Source organism: Dasypus novemcinctus, chromosome 20 (genome assembly GCF_030445035.2).
Source record: "Dasypus novemcinctus isolate mDasNov1 chromosome 20, mDasNov1.1.hap2, whole genome shotgun sequence".
In the NCBI taxonomy this organism is placed as follows: Eukaryota; Metazoa; Chordata; class Mammalia; order Cingulata; family Dasypodidae; genus Dasypus; species Dasypus novemcinctus.
Window position 1 is genome coordinate 24,148,708 of NC_080692.1, and position 22,267 is coordinate 24,170,974.

At 47.9% G+C, this 22,267-nt stretch overlaps 1 protein-coding gene across 2 annotated transcripts in view; it reads right to left on the minus strand.

Annotated features, from left to right (window-relative positions):
* Nucleotides 1–20,315, minus strand: part of VWF (von Willebrand factor) — a 137,126-nt gene extending 116,811 nt beyond the window's left edge. The window contains exons 1-6 of one of the 2 annotated variants that reach the window (XM_058282316.2): nt 19,747–20,315; nt 18,642–18,696; nt 16,644–16,805; nt 8,392–8,494; nt 7,914–8,122; nt 1,080–1,204 (exon numbers count right to left, since the gene is read on the minus strand). In XM_058282316.2, coding sequence (XP_058138299.1) covers nt 1,080–1,204; nt 7,914–8,122; nt 8,392–8,494; nt 16,644–16,805; nt 18,642–18,696 — 654 coding nt within the window. In that variant the 5' untranslated portion in view covers nt 19,747–20,315. 2 annotated transcript variants of the gene reach the window in all.
* Between the last annotated feature and the right edge of the window lie 1,952 nt (nt 20,316–22,267).

A 22,267-nucleotide genomic window follows, 5' to 3' on the forward strand; every position in this document is an offset into this window, starting at 1 on the left:
AAATTCCCCCAAAATGATCCTAATGTCAGTGTGCCAAGGCCTCCTGCAGGACCCTGACCCATCCAGGCCCCTGCCCCAGTTTGGTTTTGCTCACGTATTTATGATTCCTGAGGTTTGGGGCCCTTACTAGAGGGTAAGCCCCCTGAAGACAGGGTTCCCGCTAGCTCTGCTCACATTCTCTCCCCAGGACAGCACCGGGCACATCCTGGAGGCTTGATCGATGATTGTTGCCTGAATGAAGAGAAGCAGCCAGAGTTCTGGGATGGAGACTGGACTCTGGCCTCACATTAGTGGTATGTTGAAAAAATGTCCATCCCCCACAATATCAAGTGCTAATCTCTGGATCCTGCTGTAAACGACACCTTCTGTGGTAAAGCTTTGCTGATGTGATGAAGTTAAGGTCTGGGAAACGAGGTCATCCTGGGTTATCCAGGTGGGCCCTCAATATCACCACACATGCCCTTGTAAGAGAGGCAGACGGACATCTGAGACAGACAGAAGGAGCAGCCATGTGACCACAGAGGCAGAGCCTAGAGTGATGCGGCCACAAGCCAAGGAATGTTAGCAGCCACCAGACATTGGAGGAGGCAAGGAACACTTCCCCCAGATCCTCCCCAGGGAACGCGGCCCTGTGCCACCTTCCTCTCTGCCTGGGGAAATGGAATTCCAAATTTGGGCCTCCAGGGCCATGAGAGAACACATTCCTGTCATTTCAGAGGTCGGATCATGTATTCTAGCAGCCTCAGGAAATTAACATGACATCTGAGCAGTGTCACTTCAGACCCGGCATCATTCCACTCCTCCCACGTTTTGCCCAGCTGTAAAGCAATGCCCCTTCCTGCAGAATGGGCTGATAAGAGCTCGGGGAACAAAAAGAGAGCTCAGGGCTTTCCTGCTCCTATTCTTGTAGTTTACAGCAACTGTTTTGTGCACTACTTTAAGAAAAAAAGGCATGGTTGTCTTTCAACCCCCTGGCAGGTGCTGACAGCGATACAAGTATAAAGAAAAAGTATAAATAGTCACCCACTGTACTTACTCATTAGCCCACGTCCAGGCCCAGAAGAGCTGGGCTTACCCACCTTCTGTGTTTCCCCAGAGGAGCTGTTGCATGGGCTGCTGGGAGGGGAGGCCCGCTGGCACCGCTCTTCTCCACTGTGCATGGCCCAGGAGTTGGCGAAGTCATAGGGGTCATTGGTCAAGGTCCCTGTGGAGCAGAGTTTCAGGAAAATGAAGCCACAGATATGCCCATGCCAGGATTTCTGAGTGAAAACTAGAGTCTGCCATTACCCGTGGCAACCTTGCATTAGCTGAGAGCGTAAGCATCCGGGTGAGAAGTATTTGTACAATGCTCAGCATGACACTGTGGGGGCACAGGTTTCGGAGCTCAGCAAATGTTTGGCCACTGCCATCTAGACGGATGGGCACAGGGAGGAAGACGACAGGAGAGACGTCTTCTGAGCGGCCCCTTCTCCACATCTCGTTGCTGTGGCTAGCTCCACTCATTCTTTGAGAAGCAGTTCAAGAACCCCTTTTTCCATGAAGGTTTCCTGAACTAGCTATACTCTCTTTCCCCCACCTCACCCTGGGTTGAGTAAGTCCTTACTGTGAGCTCAGCACCTTGGCATCCCTCTCACAAAGCTCTCATCACACTTTGTGTTAATATTCTTTTTGCTTGTCCTCATCTCCCATTCAACTGTGAGCTCCCTAACTCAGTGCATAGTGTCTCTCTTATTTCTGACTTCCTGGTGGATGTGGCCCCTCACCTAAGGCCTGCCAGTCACTGCATCCTCCAGGCTCTCAAGGTGTCTGCACTTCAGTACTCAGAGCATTCATCCCAATGTCAGCTGCCCACAATGAATGGACTGTGAAGGTCTCCCGGGCCTACTTGGGTGCCTAAGAGCACTACTGAATCTTCATTACGAAGAGTTAGTGGAGCACTACTAGAAGAATGAAGAATGTTTCAAGGTAAAACGATGCACTTGGGTATAGGAAATAAACTATGCCCAGGGGAAAGAAAAGAAAATCAAGGCTTTGGAAGTATAGTCAGTATGCATTTGGGGTATAGTAGGCAGAAAAATAATGCCTCCCCCCCAAAAATAGATACATTAATTTCCTAATTCCTAGAACCTGTGAATATTACCTTATATGTCAAAAGGTATGATTAAGTTAAGGATCTTGAAAGAAGGAGCTTATCTTGGATTGCTGGGGCAGGCAATAAATGCAATTACATGTGTCCTTATAAGAGAGAGGCAGAGCAACATCAGAAACACACAAGAGAAGGCAATACAAAGATAGAGGCAGAGATTGGAGTGATGCAGCATAACAGAAAGAATGCCAAGGAATGCGGACAGATCCTGGAAGAGGCAAGGACAGATTTTTCCCTCGAGCCTCCAGAGGGAGTGAAACCCGCAGCCCCTTGATTTCAGACATCTGACCTTCAGAACTGGGAGAGAATAAATTTCTGTTGTTTTAAACCAGCAAGTTGTGGTAGTTTGTTATGGCAGCCAGAAAATGAATTACATGGGAAAAGCCAAAAGGAAGGGAACTTAAATTTGTGAAGTTTCTGCTGTGTGCTAGACATTGTGATAAGTGGTCCATGGGTGCTTAGTCACTCTGTGCAACACAGGCTTGTGTATTTTCTAGTAAACCAACTAAAGAACTGGGAGGCTGGCACAGAAGAGGCTTTGGTGGCACAGAAGAGACCGTGGGAGCTGGTCTCAGCTCTCCTTCTACTACCCTTTGTGATCTTAGGTTGATCCCATCATTCCTCTGAGCTCAGTTCCTCATATGTAAAATGAGGAGGTAAACTAGATGACCTCTAAGATCCTTTCCAGACCTGATCCCTATGAAGTGAAATTTTTAAAAAGATGGAATTTTAAAAATTCTTGCTTAGAGAAAACTCTCTGAGAACCAGAGTTGAAGCCAATCTGAGCAGACTACCATGATGTCAGGAAAGAAGTCTGTTTGGGGATAAAAATCACTGAGTCGTTACCAACTGAAGAGATCTAAACCCACTGTCCTCTTAGGGTGATTCCCAAAATGTCACCAGACCCCTGACTTCGTGACAACAAACATCACCTGTTCCCTAATAACCTAAGTCCTATTTTGGGGTTTTTAAACCTAAGAGCCTAGAATAAGAAAGAAGAAAGATAATTTCTGGCAATGGGGCAGATTAGAAAAGTCTAAAATTTGTGCCACTACAAAGGACATAAAAATGCAGCCTTTATAAAATATGTCAAACATCCTTTGAATCTTTGACTATTCTCACAAAAAAGCAGAAAGAATTCCAAGAGACAAAAAGTAAAAACTGGGGAGAAGAATGAAGGGAAAGAGAAGCAGAGAAAACTGAAAACAGAACTTGCAAGCATGATTTTTGATGTTCTGGTTATAGGTTGTTAGAGTGATGGTGAAAACCTTACCAACCAAGGAGCTTGGATTTCAACAGCACTATAAACTTGGAAATAAGTCTCAGGTCTGTGATGTGGGGATGTGGACCTGAGACATTTTATGAAGCTGGGACTCTTGAAGGGTTACACCTCCATGAAAGAATGGATAAGAAAAAGAAATCTACTCTGAGAAGCAGGAAGACAATTAGGAAGCATGTTTCCTTTTTCTGGGTTCTGGATAGAAGGAAGAAAAGTGGCACCTGAGAATTTGGAGTGGTGAGAAAGCCCTCATTTGGAATTGAGACTACAATTATTATTTATTCTGAGATTCAGTAACTCCATATTGAAAACCTTCTAGAGACGAGCTCACTGTCCAAAACTATCAAACAGGAAACAAGACACTATGAGCAAGAGTCAACAGACACAAAAATAGCAGGATTAGATCCCCCAAAAAGGCTCTAAAGTAAATACATTTTAAATTAACGTTATAAAGAAGAAATAGAAAACATGATAAAAGAACAAGACAGTAAGAAAAAATAATAGAACTGAAAAAGAGCCAAATTTACCTTCTAATAATTACAAATATAGTCAATGGAATAAAAGAAAACTCAATCGGAAACGGACTTTGGCCCAGTGGTTAGGGCGTCCGTCTACCACATGGGAGGTCCGCGGTTCAAACCCCGGGCCTCCTTGACCCGTGTGGAGCTGGCCATGCGCAGTGCTGATGCGCGCAAGGAGTGCCGTGCCACGCAAGGGTGTCCCCCGCGTGGGGGAGCCCCACGCGCAAGGAGTGCGCCCATGAGGAAAGCCGCCCAGCGTGAAAAGAAAGAGCAGCCTGCCCAGGAATGGCGCCGCCCACACTTCCCGTGCCGCTGACGACAACAGAAGCGGACCAAGAAACAAGACGCAGCAAATAGACACCAAGAACAGACAACCAGGGGAGGGGGGGAAATTAAATAAATAAATCTTTAAAAAAAAAAAAAAACTCAATTGATGATTTAGACAGCAGATTAGACAGAGGTGAGTGAGAATTAGTAAACTAGAATATAGCTATAACCAGTGATGAGCTGGTAAGCCAGCTCTTAGGAAATTGGGGCAGGGAGGGGGGAGAGGCCTGATCTGTAACATTTTCTGATTTCCATTGTGTAAATACTCCCATCGTGGTCAATTTCAAGCTACCAACATGATGTTACTGAATGCCAATTAGGAAGAGATGCACACAGCCAGTTCTCATCAGTCAAAACGAGCACACCATAGGATCTAAGCAACCTGTCCTCAGAGCAACACTGAGGGATAAAGAGATAAGAAAATAGAAGTCGTGTAAAGAGAAAAAAAGATGCATTAAAAATACCCAATGTATAGCTAAGAATTCCAGAAGTAGAGAATACAGAGAAATGAGGAAAGTTAATATTCAAAGAGAAAATGGCCAAAATTTAAAAAAATCTGATGAAAGCTATGAATCATCTGATTCAAGAATCGTAATAAGTCCTAAGCAAGATATTTAAAAATAAAACCAACACTTAGACATAACATAATGAAATTCCAGAATACCCCAAAAAAAGGTGATATACATAAAAAGAAAAAACATATTATGTGCAAGAAATAACAATTACACTGACAGCATACTTATTAGCAGCAACAATGGAATAACATCTACAAAGTATTGTGAGAAATAACTGTCATCTGAGAATACTACACCCAGTTAAAGTATCATATAGGAATGCTACTGTATTTGTTTCAGTTTTCTCTACCACACCCTGAATAAAGCAACTACTAAAAGGTGTTTTTCAGGAAAATATAAGTTGAACCCAGAAGAAAGAAGTAAGATGCAAGAAGTAATTATGAGCAAAGAGCCTATTGAACATGAAGGTCTATCTAAGCAAGCACTGATTGTACAAAACAATAATAATGTTGTAAAATGTAATGGTTATTCATACAAGGTAGCACTAAAATAAGGGCAAAAATACAGTTTGAGATGGGGGAAAGTGACTGTTAAAAACAATTTAAGATGGGAGAGAGTAACTATTAAAATATTTAAAGATCTTTTTACTGGAAAGAAGATAAAGAAATGAATTTACTTTAGACTTTGTTAAGTCAAGAATGCAGTTTAAAATCATAAGAGAAAATGATAAAACGTAGGAATAGAGTGTATAATTTCCAAGCCAATTGAAGGACATATAAAAAGAATAGAGAAAATTCATTCAGTCCAAATGAAAGCAGAACAGGGTGTGGGGAGGACATGAGGGTAGTAGGGAAAGAAATGTCATAGAAAAAGCAGTAATAGTAAAAAACACAATATAAGATAGTAAATATAAATTCAAATAAATCAACAGCATATTTGATATAAAATAAATAAAAAGAGGCAAAGTTTCCAGTAAGAAGATAAAATATCAAGTTATTGTTACAATAGTCAGGTACAATGCAATACCACAACATATCTATCAAAATTGTTCTAAAAAATTTTTAAACAGTAAAACCAAATGCTGATAAGGATGTATAGCAAATAGAACTTTCATATTTCATTGGTGGAAATGCATATGGTACAGCCACTTTGGAGAGAACAGTTTGGCAGTTCCTTATCAAGTTATATATATACTTACTTGCCATACCACCCAGCAATCTCACTTCTAGATATTTAGCCAGAAAAAGTAAAGCGTATGTTTACACAAAGCCCTATACATGGATGTTTATAGCAGTTTTATTTATAATTGACAAAAAGTGAAAACAACCAAGGATGCTTCAACTGGTGAATGGATAAACAAACTGTGGTTCTCACTTTCTAAGTTCCATTTTGTGGAAATAAATGTGTATTGTGGTTCAGCAATAAAAAGGAACAATCTACTGATCTATGCAATAACATGGATGAATTTCAAATAGATTATGCTAAGTGAAAGAAGCCAGGCTTAAAAGGTTAAATATTATATGATTATATGAATTTTGGAAAAAGCAAAGCTTTGGGACAGGAAAAAAAATCAGTGACTGCCAGGAGCTAGAAGTTAGGGGAGGGATCAACTATAAAGGAGTAGAGGTAATTTGGAGGTGATAAGATTGTTCTAGAGTTTACTTGTATGGACAAAAACAGTAAAAATATAGAATATTTGAATAACAGTTCAACAAATATAAATGGACTCCTGCATTAATCAGAGAACACATTCTTTCTCAGCATATATGGAACATTTACAAAAATAGATCATGAACTAGCCATAAGCACGTGTCCACAAATTTCTAATTTAATTTAGAAATCAATTATTAAAAGGTAACTTTAAATGTCCTATATATTTTGGACATTTTAAACATCCTTTATAGGTTAAAAAAGAACTCCAGGGAAGCAGACTTGGCCCAATGGATAGGATGCCCGCCTACCACATGGGAGGTCTGTGGTTCAAACCCTAGGCCTCCTTGACCCGTGTGGAGCTGGCCCATGCGCAGGGCTGATGCTCACAAAGAGTGCCATGTCTCGCAGGGGTGTCCCCCGCATAGGGGAGCCCCACACGCATGAAGTGTACCCCATAAGGAGAGCCGCCCAGCACAAAAGAAAGTGCAGCCTGCCCAAGAATGGCACCACACACATGGAGACCTGACACAACAAGATGACACAACAAAAAGAAACGCGGATTCCCAGTGCCACTGAAAAGGATAGAAGCGGTTCACAGAAGAACACACAGTGAATGGACACAGAGAGCAGACAAGTGGGGGGGGGGCAAGGGAAAAGAAATCAACAAAAATAAATAAATCTTTAAAAAAAAAACCTCCAAATGGAAATTAGAAAATTCATAGAGTTAAATGAAAATATGTTACATATCAAAATGTGTCCAGAGCTGCTAAAGTAGTATTTACAGGAAAGTTTATAGCCTTAAGTGTTCATATAAGACAATAAAAATTTTAGATACCAGTGCTGGAGAAGACAGAAACAAATGATCCTGCTACTTTCCCACGTGGTACAGTCCAATGAAAGGAATGGTCAGCTGTTTCTCTACACACCTATCCCTTAATCGGAGCATAGCTGGGTCACGAGGAAGGATAACTGACATTCAAATGTTCAGCTTTAGCAAGGAAATATCACTAAGTAGATGTTTATTTGATTAAACTTATTTTTAAAAGAGTAATGATTGGTAGCAGTTATCAAATTATCCATTTTACCTCCTGTTGCTCATGAGCACACGCATACACACACATGGTCTCTTTGGGTAGTGTGGAGGCCCATTCTATATGGATTTCATCCATTCCACTGTAGTGGGCTCAAGAGGGTCTGTTCAAACCATCAAGCATTTACCAACCCCCTACCGTGTCTGGATTGCTAAGGGGAATTGAAACTTGAACAAAGCCAGGCTTAAGGAGCTCCAAGAGCTGGACTGACCAGCGGTCAAGGCTGTGAGGTGTAATGCTAAGAGATAAGGGCAACGAGATAAACTGATGAGAATCCTGGGGAGGCTGGAAAGCCAGAGGCAGGAGGTTATTGAAGGTTTGGGAGCCAGAGGTAACCTGCATAGCCATGCTTTAGGAAAAAGGTATCTCAGACTAGCTTACCTTCCTGAGTTATAAAGTCATCTTCAGAGAACCTGTTGAAGTTGCCACACAGCCCGCACGTCTTGTTGAAGTATCTGTCTGACAGCAGGACTTGGAAGTTGCCGCTGCCGTCGATCCTGGCCACAAAGCCGTAAGCCTCACTGGACAGCTTGTGGTACCCAGCCTCAGTTTCTAGATACAGACCTTTGGAGGCATAGGGCATGGAGACCCTGCAGAGGAAAGACATGGGCTCAAGACATGGGCTTCTCACCCTCCCACCCTCCAACCCAGACCTCAGACCATGGGGTTAAGTTCACGGTGCCATGTGACCAAGGTCGGAGGCCCCAGCAGTTGGGAGGTTGAGCTCTCACCCAGTCAGGCTACCTCCTTCCCCTGGGCTCCTCTACATCCTCTCTCTTGGCCCCCACACCTTCATCTGAAAAATGAATGGGGTGCAAGAGGATCCCCAGGGTCCTTTCTAATTTGGGGTTCTACTTACCTTTGGCCCCCCTGGATCACAGTGCCATTGACAAACAAATGGATGTCAAAAAATTCTCCGAGATAAACAGATAGGCTCACTCTCTTGCCATTTTGGAAGTTCCCTGAAATAGAAAAGTCAGGAGGGGCAATTTTTACCAAAACACACACACGCATATAAACACAAAAGCACAAACGCTAAGTAGTTAATAAATTTATAATCATTATCTCTAAAATCAAATCTTAGCAGAAAACTCTCCCAAAAGACTTAACAAATAGGCAACAAAAATCTCCCTAAAAATCGCCTTGCTCACTCATCCACCCATTCATCTAAAAATATTTATTGACTGTCTCCTGGGAATATAACCTCTTGTGGGTCCTCTATATTTCATAAAAGAAAAATGAAAAGCCTGATCTCTTCCCTCCAGAAGTCTACAGAGTAGGTACAAAGATAAGACACTCGTGCAGCCATCAGACACCACTGTAGGGCCACAGCTTGAAGCAATTATGTGAGATATTGGTAATGTTATTTAAAATGTGGTCTTAGGGCAACCAAATCAGAACCTCTGGGCTGTTTATTTAAAATGGAGATTCACAAGTCCCGCCACATTTTACTGAATTTGAATCTCTGGGAGATGGTCAGAGAGACTGTGGATGAAGTACCTCACGGGGTACCTGGAACTTAATAAGGACACAGTATATGATTAATATTGCCGGCAGAGGTGTGTGTATAGCCAAAAAACATGCTAAAATTGTCTCTGACAATATCCGGATGTGATGGGGTAACCGCAGAGACGAGGGTGGCCGCAGTGGGCATGAAGTGTGGGGAACAGGCAAGAGGCACCTTCGTGATGGCGTTAACAAGACCTCCCGGTCCTGAGCTGGCAGTCAGGACGGCGGCCTGCGCGGGGCCCTGGGTATCAGAGGTCACTGGCCGGCGGTAAGAAAGAAGGAGCAGGAGAGTCTGAGTCTCCAAAAGGGAAACAGGAAAGATGGAAGGTGCTGGGCAAAGAGGGGTCAAATGTGGGGGCACAGTGCTGGAGGGGTCCCTGGTGGTGCCTTAGGGACCCCATAGGACCCAGGTAGAAAGGTTAGCCTGGGAAACGAGGAAATATGCTTTCCCCCACGTGGGCTTCGGCTCCTCGACAGAGAAGCAGCAAGGCCATCTGTGGAGTTAGGTCCAGGACTGCTGGGACAGTTTGCTGACTTGAGGTGGCGCATGTGGCCAGGGCCGCTGGTGGAGTGCTGAGGAAGGGTCTCCTCGCTTACAGCCAGCAGGGGTCTCAGAGGAGAAGGTCCCCAAATGGGAGTGTGAGCCAGACCGAGGCTGCCAGGGAATGACAACCACCTGGCAGGCATACATGTCCACATACTCACACACATATACATCCACACATGTACGCACACTCAGGCACACGTTCATACAGACACACACACATACATGCACTCATCCATAGATACCTATACACACACACAGGCACTCCAACACATGTACACATACACCCACACCCACTCAGATACGAATACACAAACCAGAATCAGCTGGAAAACTGACTCACTTCTGGCATGATTTCAAGGAGGCACCCAGCCCTTTCTAAGACCAGAGTCCTGCATGATATACCAGAGGCAGCTCACAGAGCCCCAGGAAGGGCTCGCCGAGCACCCCGGGGTCCACGAGCCACATTCCGCAGAGCTCCGGGCCAGGACCGTCAGGAGGAAAAGGAGCTGCCAGCCCGGAAGGAGGCTTTTCTCTTGTTTGCGCTGGGGAGGCTTGCCTGCCCTGCGTTTTCACTGGAAGCCATTTTTGCAGCAAGCTAAGCTTTACAAGTTGAGCAAAGCTCCAGAGACTAAGGAATTAACCAAAGAAAAACAAACAGAGCTGGATGAGTAAGTGGCGGGACAAAGACTGTAAACACTAGCGGCAGATCTGAGTGGCAAGTGTACAGATCTTCATGTGATGCTCTTGTATTTGAAAATTTCCATAATAAAATGTTGGAAACACAGACAAGCAAATGGCACACCTGGTAACCTCCAGCTTGCAATCCCTCAGGTGCATTCCTGATCCCTGAGCATGTGCAGTGGGCCAGAGACCAAGCCCCTTCCTCCAGCCTCTTCTGGGGCTGACACCCTGAACCCCACACGCCAGCCTGGGCTGAGCCAGTAAAACAGGGCCCGAAAGGAACGTCTTTCCTGGACACCTGGGAGAACAGGAGAATTCCCCACCTGCTGCAGGGGTGGCAAACAAGCCAAGAGGTCTGGGTCTCCATGCCCTTGTGACCACAGAGCCCCTCGTCTCCAGTATATCTCCCTCCCCACCCCCGGATCTCCAGGGTAGCTGGGTGGGGCCGCTCTGTCCCCACTTCCTTGGGCAACTTAGTCTGCACCTGGCCCCTGGGCCACAGCCCTCCCGCTCCTGGAAACAGGAAGCGTTCCCCGGGCGCCTCTCCTCTCAGCCTCTCCCTCTCACTCAGACTCAGAAAGGGCCATGTAAACAAGTCCATCCAGGGCTGCGTGGCCGGTAGGGGATACTTGGGACACAACCAGGTGACTTAGGATGAGCCATCGCCCTGTGGCTGCAGAGCCGTGACTCTTCTGGCGTTCAAGAATGTAAAAATCACCTGGGCAGGTCATTTGTCTCCAACAACTGAAAGTAGGGCCTGTGGTTTAAGGATAAGCCAAGAGTTCAGTAGAAGCAGAAAATCAAGCACGAGGGACCTGGGAGAAATACAAGACAGGGTCCCGAGGCACCCATTGTGTGGGAAGGGGAGCTGGAGCCATTTTCCAGGAAATCATGAAGGAAGCCTGACACCACCACCCCCCCTCTCCCTGCTAGGAACCTGGGTCCACCCGGGCGGCCCGCTTCTGGGGTAACTTGTCCATCAGTTCAGAGTTGCCCAGTATTTGAAGGGTTGTTCTGGGTGGCCCCAGGAGGGGTCAGCACTGGGAAGCAGAGGGGGTAGCCTGCCCAGAGCCCGCAGGGCTGCATCTGGGTGAGGCCGGGACCTCGGGCACAGGCAGCTGAGCTCCATCGGGGAGGTGGCCTGGCTGACCCAGGTTTTCACCTGCTCCACAAATGTGTGACACCAAACCAAAAGAGCAGTGTGGGGGAGGGGGCTTCAGAGAGGCATGGGGCATGGATTGTCATCCCGTGGTCCCACCCTCAGTCCACAGAACCTACAGAATTCCTAACCCAGAGGGCTGAGGGAGGTTTAAGAGTCGCCAGTCTACACCCACAGCAAGGGGATGGCAAGGGGATTCTGGAAAGGGGATCCTGGAGAAGCCTACAATTCAGAGAAACATAAGGTGGCAGCTGGAAGGATCCTGGAGATCAGCTAAACAGTGGCTTTCAAACTTTTTTGCCCAGAATTCAGAGTAAAAAAACATTTTACTACCTAGCCCAGTACACACACACACACACACACACACACGTTTCACATAACAATAGCTACCCCTACCACATGCCATGCATTCTGGTATTTTCTGATATTTTCTATTCTATTCATCCCATTTTTCAAAATGTTGGTTATAACCATTAATTTTGTGATAACCTGTGGGTCTTGAGTCTGTCTGAAAAACATTGATCTAAGTTGACTCCATTTTACAAATGATGAAACCAAGGCCTAAGTTTCCAGAAGGATTTCTCCACTCAGCACAACAGACATACAGGACTGGATAATTCTCTGTTGTGAGGGGCTGCCCTATGCATTGGAAGAGGTTTGACAGCAACCCTGGCCTCTACCCACTCAATGCCAGTAGCACCAGTCCCCTGTCCCGTCCCCTCCCCACCCCCAGCCCCATTGTAACCATCAAAAGTGTCTCCAGGCATTGCCAGATATCCTCTGGGGGGAAATCTCCTGCAATTGAAAGCTACTGGTCTACTCTGGTCATAGGGGCAGAGCCCACACACTGAGTGCTTCGAATTCCATGAACCACTAATACAAGAGAAAATGCTAAAGGCCCTTATGTGCCATTTGCTTCACTCCCTCCCTGCAGAAGGCAGGGTGGAGAGAGGTGATGATGTACAGCGGTGAGGAAGATGAGTGACAAGAAAGTACCAGCAAGCCCAAAGGGCCTCCCAGACTTGGGCGTCTTCTGTGTTGGCATGCCCAGAAATCCCTAGGAAGAGAGAGGCTGGGCATCCACCCCAAGAGGCCAGAGTGTGCCAGTGAAGCTCGCCCGTGCTCCTGTAGGCCCCTGGAGCTCACCGTCAGGGCTTAGTGGGGATTGGGCCTCCCCAGCATGCCGTGGGAAGAGGCATCCAAGGACCTCTGAAGCAAGCAGAGTCAGACAGGGCACCTTCTGGAATCCCCTAACCTACATTTCTACGAACACCCCAGGTCCACCCTTGTGATTCTGCAGCAGTTAATCCTCCCTCCAAACTCAGATAGTCCAGATATCTAGTCTGACCGCACCATTTTGCTGGGGAAATGCATTTGATGGGTAAATGCAGACTCAGGCAGGGGAAGTGACTCAGAGGCTGTTGGTTATTTATGGCTCTCCTTGGGCTGATTTGGGAGCTAGATCCTGCAGCTCTGGCTTAGGAAGAGCATCTCTACAAAGCCGGGGAACCAGGCCCCCTACAGCTCCTGGTCCCTGACTGGCTGGCAGCTCTGAAGCTTGGCCTTGGCCCTGTGGCCTGACCAGAGCCAGGATCAAGGAAAGGGCCTCCCCTCTGCCCCAGGTGGTCCTTCAAGCCGGACATAAAGCACTTTACCAGGATGTGAACAAGGTCCCCAGGCATTCAGGAAGCATATGAAGTCGCCTTCTAGAGGCACAGAAACAGGATGTCATTGGAAAACAATGGAGCAGAAGGTGTTCGGGAGACAGTCAACAGTGTGTTGATGGAACCTGCAGGGTCAAGTGCTGGACCCTTCCCTGTTCCCTGGTGCCTTGAGCCCCACCCCAAACCCCCTCCCAGGCTCCTTCCAACATCCCTTCCTCACACATACACCCCAACACCACCAGCAAAGGACTTGGGGTGGAAATTAGACCATCTACATAAAGAATGATTAATGGAAAGCCTGGGTTAGGCCAGAACCACCCAGAAAACTGACACTTGACAAGAGCAAGTTGTTATAAGAAAGGAAAAATTACCAGTGAGGAAGCCCCCTGAGATAGTTTGCAAAAGAGAAGCTTGCCCAGCTCTTCAGATTCCTCCTTGGCCACCGAATCCCAGGAAAGGGTGGCCAGAGGGGCTGGACCTCTGTGGGGATTGGGGGAGGGGGGCTTTTGAAGTGCCCCTGACCTTGACAGAAATGCCCCGAGGGTCCCAGAAGCCCTCTGTCTCTCACTTCAAGTGAGCTTTTGGAGGTGAAATAAGTTGTTTTGAATCCTTAATTTTGAGGTCACACAAGCAAATAATTTATCTCACTTGGTCCTCACAGCATCTCCATTTTAAAGGTGAGGAAATGAAGGCCCCATTTTTAAAAGATGAGGATATGAGGGAGACTATGCAACTCACCCAAGGATGGGGAAGCTGAGACTAAAATGCAGGTTTTGGACCCCCAACTACGGCTCTTTCTATGCTTCCATCTCCTGTTGGGGGCAAGGCTACCAGGCTGTCTGAAGTGGAAAATAACCGGTCACCACCAGCTGAGTCAGCCCAGAGCTGGATAGGGCCTGAGAGGTCAAGGGGACGTCCCAGAGGAGACAACCATAACAGCCCAGAGGCCCAGGTAGGCCTCGCTTCCCTGCCTCTGAGAACTCAGAGGGGCTCCCTTAATGGGGGGGTGGGGGAGCCCACAGCAGGATGGAGCTAACCAGACCCTGGAGTCTAGACAACAACCTCCTCCAGGTACCACAGTGTCTCCACAGCCCACCCCACCCCCCTTGGAAGCTCCCAAAGTGACTGGATGGAGGGAGTGTCACTCTTTATTTCTTCCCACAAAATCTCCCTCCTGACCCTCCTAACCCTCCATTCAGGTAAGGAGCCATTTCCACTATGATTTTTTAAGGTGGGGAAATCCAGTGAAAATAACATGGGGCCACCTGAGGTAGGGAGCCCTGAGGCTTGAGCTCCCCAGGAAAGGTGAGGGGGGCATTTTTTCTCCCCAGCTACTCTCTCAAGTCACTCCCCAGCTGCTGACTCAAGCCCGTGGGGCCCAAAGCACCATGTTCAGGATGGTTTCCTCCACTCGTCATGCTCTGGGGATGTCCCCAGACCTTTCCACCTCCCTCCAGGCTACAGGGCCAAGGCCACCTTGCCTCCTGCCTCTCCTCCACTCAGGACCACCTTGGCAAAGCATTCTCTTGACCTTCCTCTGCCACAAGAGACTCTACACTATCTCCTCACAGCCTTCTGAAATGGGGGACAAACTCCCCACTGGCCTTGGTGACCCCACATCATTAGGCATCACCTGACATTCTCCACCTTCCTCCAGCCCATGGATCTCAAATTTTGGTCTCCAGAGCAGCAGCAGCAGCACTTGGGAAATTGTTAGAAATGAAAATTTGGGGTTCCCACCCCAGATCTACTGAGGCAGAAACTCTGGGAGTGGACCGCAGCGATCATCTTGAACAAGCCCTCCAGGTGATCCTGATGCCCTCTGGATTTAGGGGATCAGGCTCCAGTCCCACAGATCTCCTCACCGGCCTCCACATAATGGATATATTCCAGCCTCTTCCCCTTTGCTCACATGCAGGGAGCACCCTCCCCAGCCTTCTCTGCCCAACCCAAATCCCCTCACCGACCATACTTCCTTCATGAAAACAGCTCATGGATGTGTCTTCTTTGGTACTTCAGAGCACTGCACTCCATGGTTCTCCCACTAGTCACCATTTAGAGACCCTAGTGAGCTAAAAACCAGGAAATAAAGATTATGGGCCCCTTGAGGGACTCATAAAGAGGTAGGAAAAAGGGCAGTGCAGTGAAGTCCTACCTGGGACAGGTTTTCCAGGGAGGCAGGGCAGGTGGGGAATATAGCCATAAAGGAGCAGCTGCAGTGGCAGGAGAACCTCAGACCTACAGCCAGCAGTCAGCTCCCTGAGCTCCCAAAGAGCCTGGCCCAGAGCTGGGCACTCAGAGGACCTGCCACAGATACTTGTTGACTGACTAACAACCCCAGGAGCTCAATGTCTTCTGCCCACATAAGGGTCTGAGTGTGGGTCTGTCCCTTGGCATCACAGCTCCCCAAGGTGGAGGACTGCCTTTGCTACATCTTGTAGGTCCTTCCTTACATATCACATACAACTGATTATTTCTTAAACTGTGTAGGTCACCCAACCACAATTCTCCATCATTCCCCACAGCCCCCACCCCAACCCCCAGCCTTGGAAAGTGACCACTCTCCTTAGCCCAAAAGAAAATCTTCTCAATCCAGCATTAGAATCTAGTTCCTTCATTCTTTACCTGTGGTGTCATGAGAAGATACTTTTCTGTTCCTCATTTCTTCATTTGGTTATGGATGGAGTTGTGTCCCCAAAAGACACGCCCATGTCCTAACCCTGGCCTCGTGAACATGACTTTAATTGGAAATAGGGTCTTTGAAGATGTGATTGGCTGAGATGAGGCCAAACTTGATTAGGGTGGGTCCTACTCCAACATGACTGGTGTCCTTATATGAAAGGGAGAATTGAACACAGACAGACAGATGGACAGGGGAGAGGCCATGATGACTGACACAGATCTTGAAGCCCAAGGATTGCCACCAAACCACCAGAAGCTAGGAAGAAGCCAGGAAGGAGTCTTGCCTCCAGATTTTGGACTTCTGGTTTCCAAAACTGTGAGCCAGTAAATGTCTGTTGCTTTAAGCCATTCAGTTTGTCCTGCTTTGTTAGGCAGCCCTAGGAAACTAGAGACTGTGTGAAACAGGCTGACTGCACCTACACGACAGAGATCTTGCGCAAATGCTGAAATGACACCAGACCAGTACCAGCATTTTTCCAGGAACTTAGGAGGCGCCCAACACAAGGTAGAATTCCACAGACGACCAACAAAATAGCAGGCTTCCCTTTTGCAAAGAGCTTGACAGGACACAAAGCACCTTCTGGTCTGTCCTTCCTCTTGATGCTTGGGGGCTCCCAGAGCATCGCCTGGAGCTCAAGCAATGGACACAGCACAGGAGAAGCATGGGGACTCCCTCCATGCCACCAGGCTCCCTGGCAGAGACCCCCAAGGAGCCAGAGAGGACGCCTGGTGTCATGGAAAAGCCATTCCCCCAGGGCTCCCAGCAGCCACCTCCCAGCTCAGGCAGTGCTCAGCCCACACACACACACACCAGGGCTGAGCTCAGCTGCCCCCTCTCTGGATTCCTCCCTTCAGTGCCCTGGACTCACCGAGAAGTGAAAAGGAGTGCTCCTGGCAGTCCCCAGCCAGGAGGTAACTGCAGGCTCCCGCGAAGCTGTACATGCTCTCATCGAACGTGTTGATGAAGTCATCTCCAAAGAGGCCACAGCGGGCCCCTGACAGCGAGTCATGACCTTCTGCACAAGGGGTCCCTGAAGAGAGAGGCTGCAAGTGAGCACAACTGGGACCCCCAACCCATACCTCCTACAGAAATGAGGCTGCCCCTGATAGAAATTAGGCTGTGAGAGGTACTGTGCATCCTAAATGAGACTAAAGCTGTTGGCTTTCAGCTCCCAAATATGACCCTGGACTCATCAATAATAGAGGAATGCTTTTTCAGGAAATCCATTAGCTTTAGTAACATTTATCACTAATTTAAAAAGTAATACATCCTCATTTTAGAATAAAAAAAACACGAAGAAGAAATTAAAATAATCTCTAATACACCATTCAGAGATAACTAAAGTTACTATTTCAGTGTTTATCTTTTCATTCTATTTTATAGCATATATAGAGTCATGGACTTTCTATTAATTTGTGGCCATACTATGCAAATCATTTAGAATCCCCTTTTATCTCTCCGTGTATTGGAAAGAATTTATCATGCCATTTTATATGCTTCTAAAATGTAATTTCTAATGCTGGGTTTATATTTTGCACCTAAATATATACAGTAGGGAAGTAGACTTGGCCCAATGGATAGAGCGTCCGCCTACCACATGGGAGGTCCAAGGCTCAAACCCAGGGCCTCCTGACCTGCGTGGTGAGCTGGCCCACATGCAGTGCTGATGCACCCAAACAGTGTCCCCCGCTTAGGGGAGCCCCATGCTCAAGGAGTGCGCCCTCTAAGGAGAGCCGCCCAGCGCAAAAGCAAGTCCAGCCTGCCCAGGAATGGCGCCACATACACGGAGAGCTGACACAGAAAGATGACACAACAAAAGGAGACACAGATTTCCTGGTGCCACTGACAAGAATAGAAGCGGACACAAAAGAACACAGAATGGACACAGAGAACAAACAACTGGGGTGGGAGAAATTTTTTTTTAAATCTTTAAAAAATAATAATAAATAAATATATACAGTATATTTTTCCAAGTTTTCTGATATTATAAATATAAATCTTCCTGTACATCTTGAACAGATTAAATTTGAAGCAGATCAGTCTGTGTGTTTGACATGTAGATGGGGTCTCTGAGCTGTGAATTCCTCCAGGGTCACATGCTAACTCCCCGGGACACTCCGGCCACCCTCGCTACCTCCATGTGTGCATGCACAAGTGTGTGCATGTGTGTGTACATGGGTACATGTGTAGGTGTGCATGTGCGTGTGTGTATTGGCAGGTGGGGAGCCATAGCACAAATCTCTAGGTATTCTGGGTCCCCTAGCATAGAACCATTTGGTAGAAAGATGCAGCAGTTGTGACAAATGTACATTTGTCCCAGACTAATCTGGATATTCTAATCTGGTGTCAGGCCAGGGTCAAGAAAGGGCCTGTCCTGCTATTTGTAGACTCAAAAGCTCAGCTAGGGAAGGATGGCAGTGCAGTGCAGTGGTAAGAGTGCTGGCCTGGGACCCAGGAGAAGTGATGTCTGATTTTGGTGCTGTGTGACTATGGGACCAGTCATTTCTCCTCTTTGACCCTTTGTCTCTTCATCTGTACCATGGAAGGTTCAACTAGATGACCACCAAAATCCATTTGAAAACTAATAGTCTATCCCATTCTTAAATTCCCTCTTCCCTCCCCCGCCATCATATAAGATGGTTTGGTGTGGCTCTTATTCCACAATTGGAGAAGAAGGCATATGCCAGCTCCTACTCTCTGGGCTGCCAGGGCTGGGGCACTCTGTAGAACCTTCCCAGGGGGACTTAACTGGGCAACACAAGGCAGGGCACACTGGTGAACTCCAGACATCCCACTGATTCCTGGAAGGGGGTGTTCCAAGTGTCCCTGGGAAGGGAGTGAGGAATGAAAACACTTTGGTACCTACCTGGCAAGGTGAGAGCCAGTGCAAGCAGCACCCTTGCAAGCCTGGCAGGAATCATCTGCAGAGAAGCAAGGAAATGGGCTGGTTATTACTGGCTGGACAGATGCCTGCTGCGTGTGCTTGCATCAGGGCATGCAGTGGGAAAAACAATTTTTTTAAGCAAGAGAAAGAACCTCATTAACCACCATTTTCCCCCTGAACACGGGCTGAACCAAAACTGCTGGTCCCAAAAAAAGGTCCTGCGCAGGGCCAGGTACAGGAGAATCGATGGCTGTGAGCCAGGACCCCTGGGCACCCAGGTTCTAGGCCCAGGCCAAGAAGGAAAGCTGTCTTCTCCTCCAGCTCCTTCCAGGTCACCCTGCTCTCTCTCCATCCCCTGCACTCCAGCACAGCTAAAAGCAGATAAGCACCTAGTTCCCTGCGCCTCGTCAACCTTCTTCCACACCTGGCAGCTAACGGGGGAGAAGGACCCGCCTTACACTTTTGTCCTACCACAGGCAGCCAGGCTTAGAGAATGCCCGACTGTTGCTTGTTTGTCCCGTTGGTCTCCAGAGCAGCTATCTCCATCTCCAGTACCAGCCCAGCACCCAGGAGATGCTCAGTAAATGCTTGCTGAGTTGATCTGATAAATGACCAACCTTCCCTCGTGTGTGGTCCACCGGAAATTCAGTGGGTGACTCCTTCCCTACCTAAGGCCCATCCAGCAGAACAAAGAAGAGAGAAGCCCCATTTATTACATAACTGGGAAAGGAATGCTTTAAGGATCAGACACGACCAAGTCTTGGTCTCATACCAGCTGCCCCTCTCCCACCTCCGCCCCGTACACAGGTACATCAGCCGCTTCCAGAAGGTCCACAGAGGTGAGAGCAAAACTTGTGCTGGCCTCATCTGGGTCAAGTATTGCCAAGTCAGGAGCCCCACTGCATGAACAGAAACAGCCACAGGAGGCACGCGGGAGAGGAGGGCGTTAGGGGTCTCCCCAGCTTTGCATCGCCCCTCCAAACACAGCCTTCTGGGCCCGGGAAGAGGGACCCCAGCTCCCCAGGAGGAGGGTCAGTGCAGCACCTTCCTCTTAACCTGAGTCGGCCCTCCTCCCAAAAGACCATACCTTCCCCCACAGAGCACTCCGTCCCCTGCAGTGGAGGCTGCAGGTGTCTCCAAGGTGCCTGGGGACACTCAGCCGGATGGCGCCGCTGCCCCGGGACAAGCCTAGGCCATGCCCGCCAGCGCCGCGGGCTGGGTGGGAAACGCTGGGCTCAGGAAGGTCTCGCTGTTCAGTAGCCCAGGGGCTGCGGAGTCCCTGCGGCCCGGGGAGATAAAGCCCGAGTTGTGACGTCCACCAACTCCTCCTCTCCCCACCACAATAGCTACGAGCTGCCACCACAGGGGACTGGCCTCCCCTTAATTGCCAAAAGGAAACAATGGAAGGAAGTGGTATTAGAAAAACGTCCAAGCGGATGATAAGGCTTTGAAGAGCTCCGTGGAAGACCTCCCGGCAGCTGGCTTGATGAGGGGCCGTGACCCCCAACCCCGTCACGCTTCCACCCTGCCCTTCCCCCAGCCCACTCCCTGGTCCTCCCTGAGTGCCCCACACTCAGGAGAGGACCAGGGCGCCGGCAGTCCCAGGCCAGGCCGGCCAGGCGGCACCCAGGGCAGGTCAGTGCAGTTTCTGGATCTGGCTTCCAGGGCTGGACTCCGGGGAAGTTTGGAAAAACACCTCAACGTGAGCCAATTTCGTGACGGTGTGCGGAGGCAAGCAGAGCACTGGCCCTTCCTGCCACTCTCGATATGAACGATCCCGGCCCAGCCCCTGACAAACACAGTCCGTTTGGGTCCTGGCCAGGGGGAAACGGACGTGTAAAGATGAGGGGTCCCAAGGCCAGACCTTTGTAAAATGAGGGGGTGGGATGCTTGGGTTCCAAGAACACTTCTAGAGCCTCTTCCTCTCCTTCTGATGCCCTGGTTCCTTCCCTGATCTCTCTCTCTCTCTCTCACACACACACACACACACACACTCTCTCTCTCTTCTTCCCAACCTCCCATTCCCCAGATCCTCGTTCTCAGCATCATCTGATAAATCAATCCCTGCTAAAAGTGGTAGCTGATAAAAATTTTGAAAAGGTGACTCAGTCACAGTGGAATTCCGGGAGCTGTGACAGGCAACTTGAGCCACATTGAGGGATGGAAGCTCACCTCACCACCTCTCACATCATTTCCCCTGCTCTAAGGTGCTGACCGACCGTCATGTTCCCTGCACCCTCCCTGCCGACACACAGACCTCACACTCCAACACTGCCTTTACCTCCCAGGGAGGGAGATGAAAGATCCCAAGAAAGAAAATCGTTCAATTGTAGAAGAGGCAGAATTAGCACAACGTAGGAGAAAATGAATTTAAGAATTTCCATTTCTCCCTTTTTTTTTTTACTAGATAACTTCAAAAATTTCTCTTACTATAAGATACCTAGAAATTCTGTTAGATATAACAAATGATTTTTTTTTTTAGATTTTTTCCCCTCCCCCCCCCCCCCAGTTTTCTGCTCTCTGTGTTCATTCACTGTGTGTTCTTCTGTGTCCGCTTGTATTTTTGTCAGCGACACTGGAAATCTGTGTCTCTTTTTGTTGCGTCATCTTGTTGTGTCAGCTCTCCGTGTGTGTGGTGCCACTCCTGGGCAGGCTGCACTTTTTCTGTGTGGGGCAGCTCTCCTTATGGGGTACACTCATTGCACGTGGGGCTCCCCTATGCGGGGGACACCCCTGCGTGGCACGGCACTCCTTGCACGTATCAGCACTGCGTGTGGGCCAGCTCACCACACGGGTCAGGAGGCCCTGGGTTTGAGCCCTGGACCTCCCATGTGATAGGTGAACGCTCTATCCGTTGAGCCAAATCCGCTTCCCGTAACAAATGACTTTTAAATGTGCAACTGAGCAGGAAGGAAAGACAGGAATATCTCCAAGGGTCACCAGTGAAGAGGGAGCCAGGCGAGCATGAAGCTGCGCAGGGCTAAGGAAGTTACCCAGCCCAGGTACCCTCCAGGCTTAAGGTTTTGAATATCACAAGAACAAGAAATGAGATTTTGGGCCTGTACCCTGCATAAAGCTGAAGCCTGGGAAAGGAAACACCTTCTATGGAATGGGTAAATCAAGGGGAAGAAAATCCATCCACCAGCATAGAAGATAAGGAAGCTTGTCTGCCTCCATATACCTTTGGGGTAGGAAAATTAAGTAGTTTTTAGAATTTGTAGCCATGGGCCTGCACTCATGCAGGTCTGTGGTTCAAATTTATAATGTCCACATGGCCAGGAACTCCCAAAGCTAAGAAATTGACAGATTTTGGTCTTGGGCCTTGCCTGAAACAAGCACCAATCTATCTAAAAAGATAACGTTTCTTCCCAAGCCACACATGATTCCCACGGATGAAGATGAATTCAAAATCACAAATTAAAAAGCACTTAAGAAAACAATCCACCATGAGCAAGATTACACAGTCCCAACAAAAACGCAGCATTAGAGCCCCAAGAACTTCAGACAATAGAATGATTAGACAGATCAGAAAAATTAAGAATGCTTAAAATTATAAGGGACTAAAAAGCAGGAATAAAAATCCTAAAAGAATGAGGCATAATGAGAAA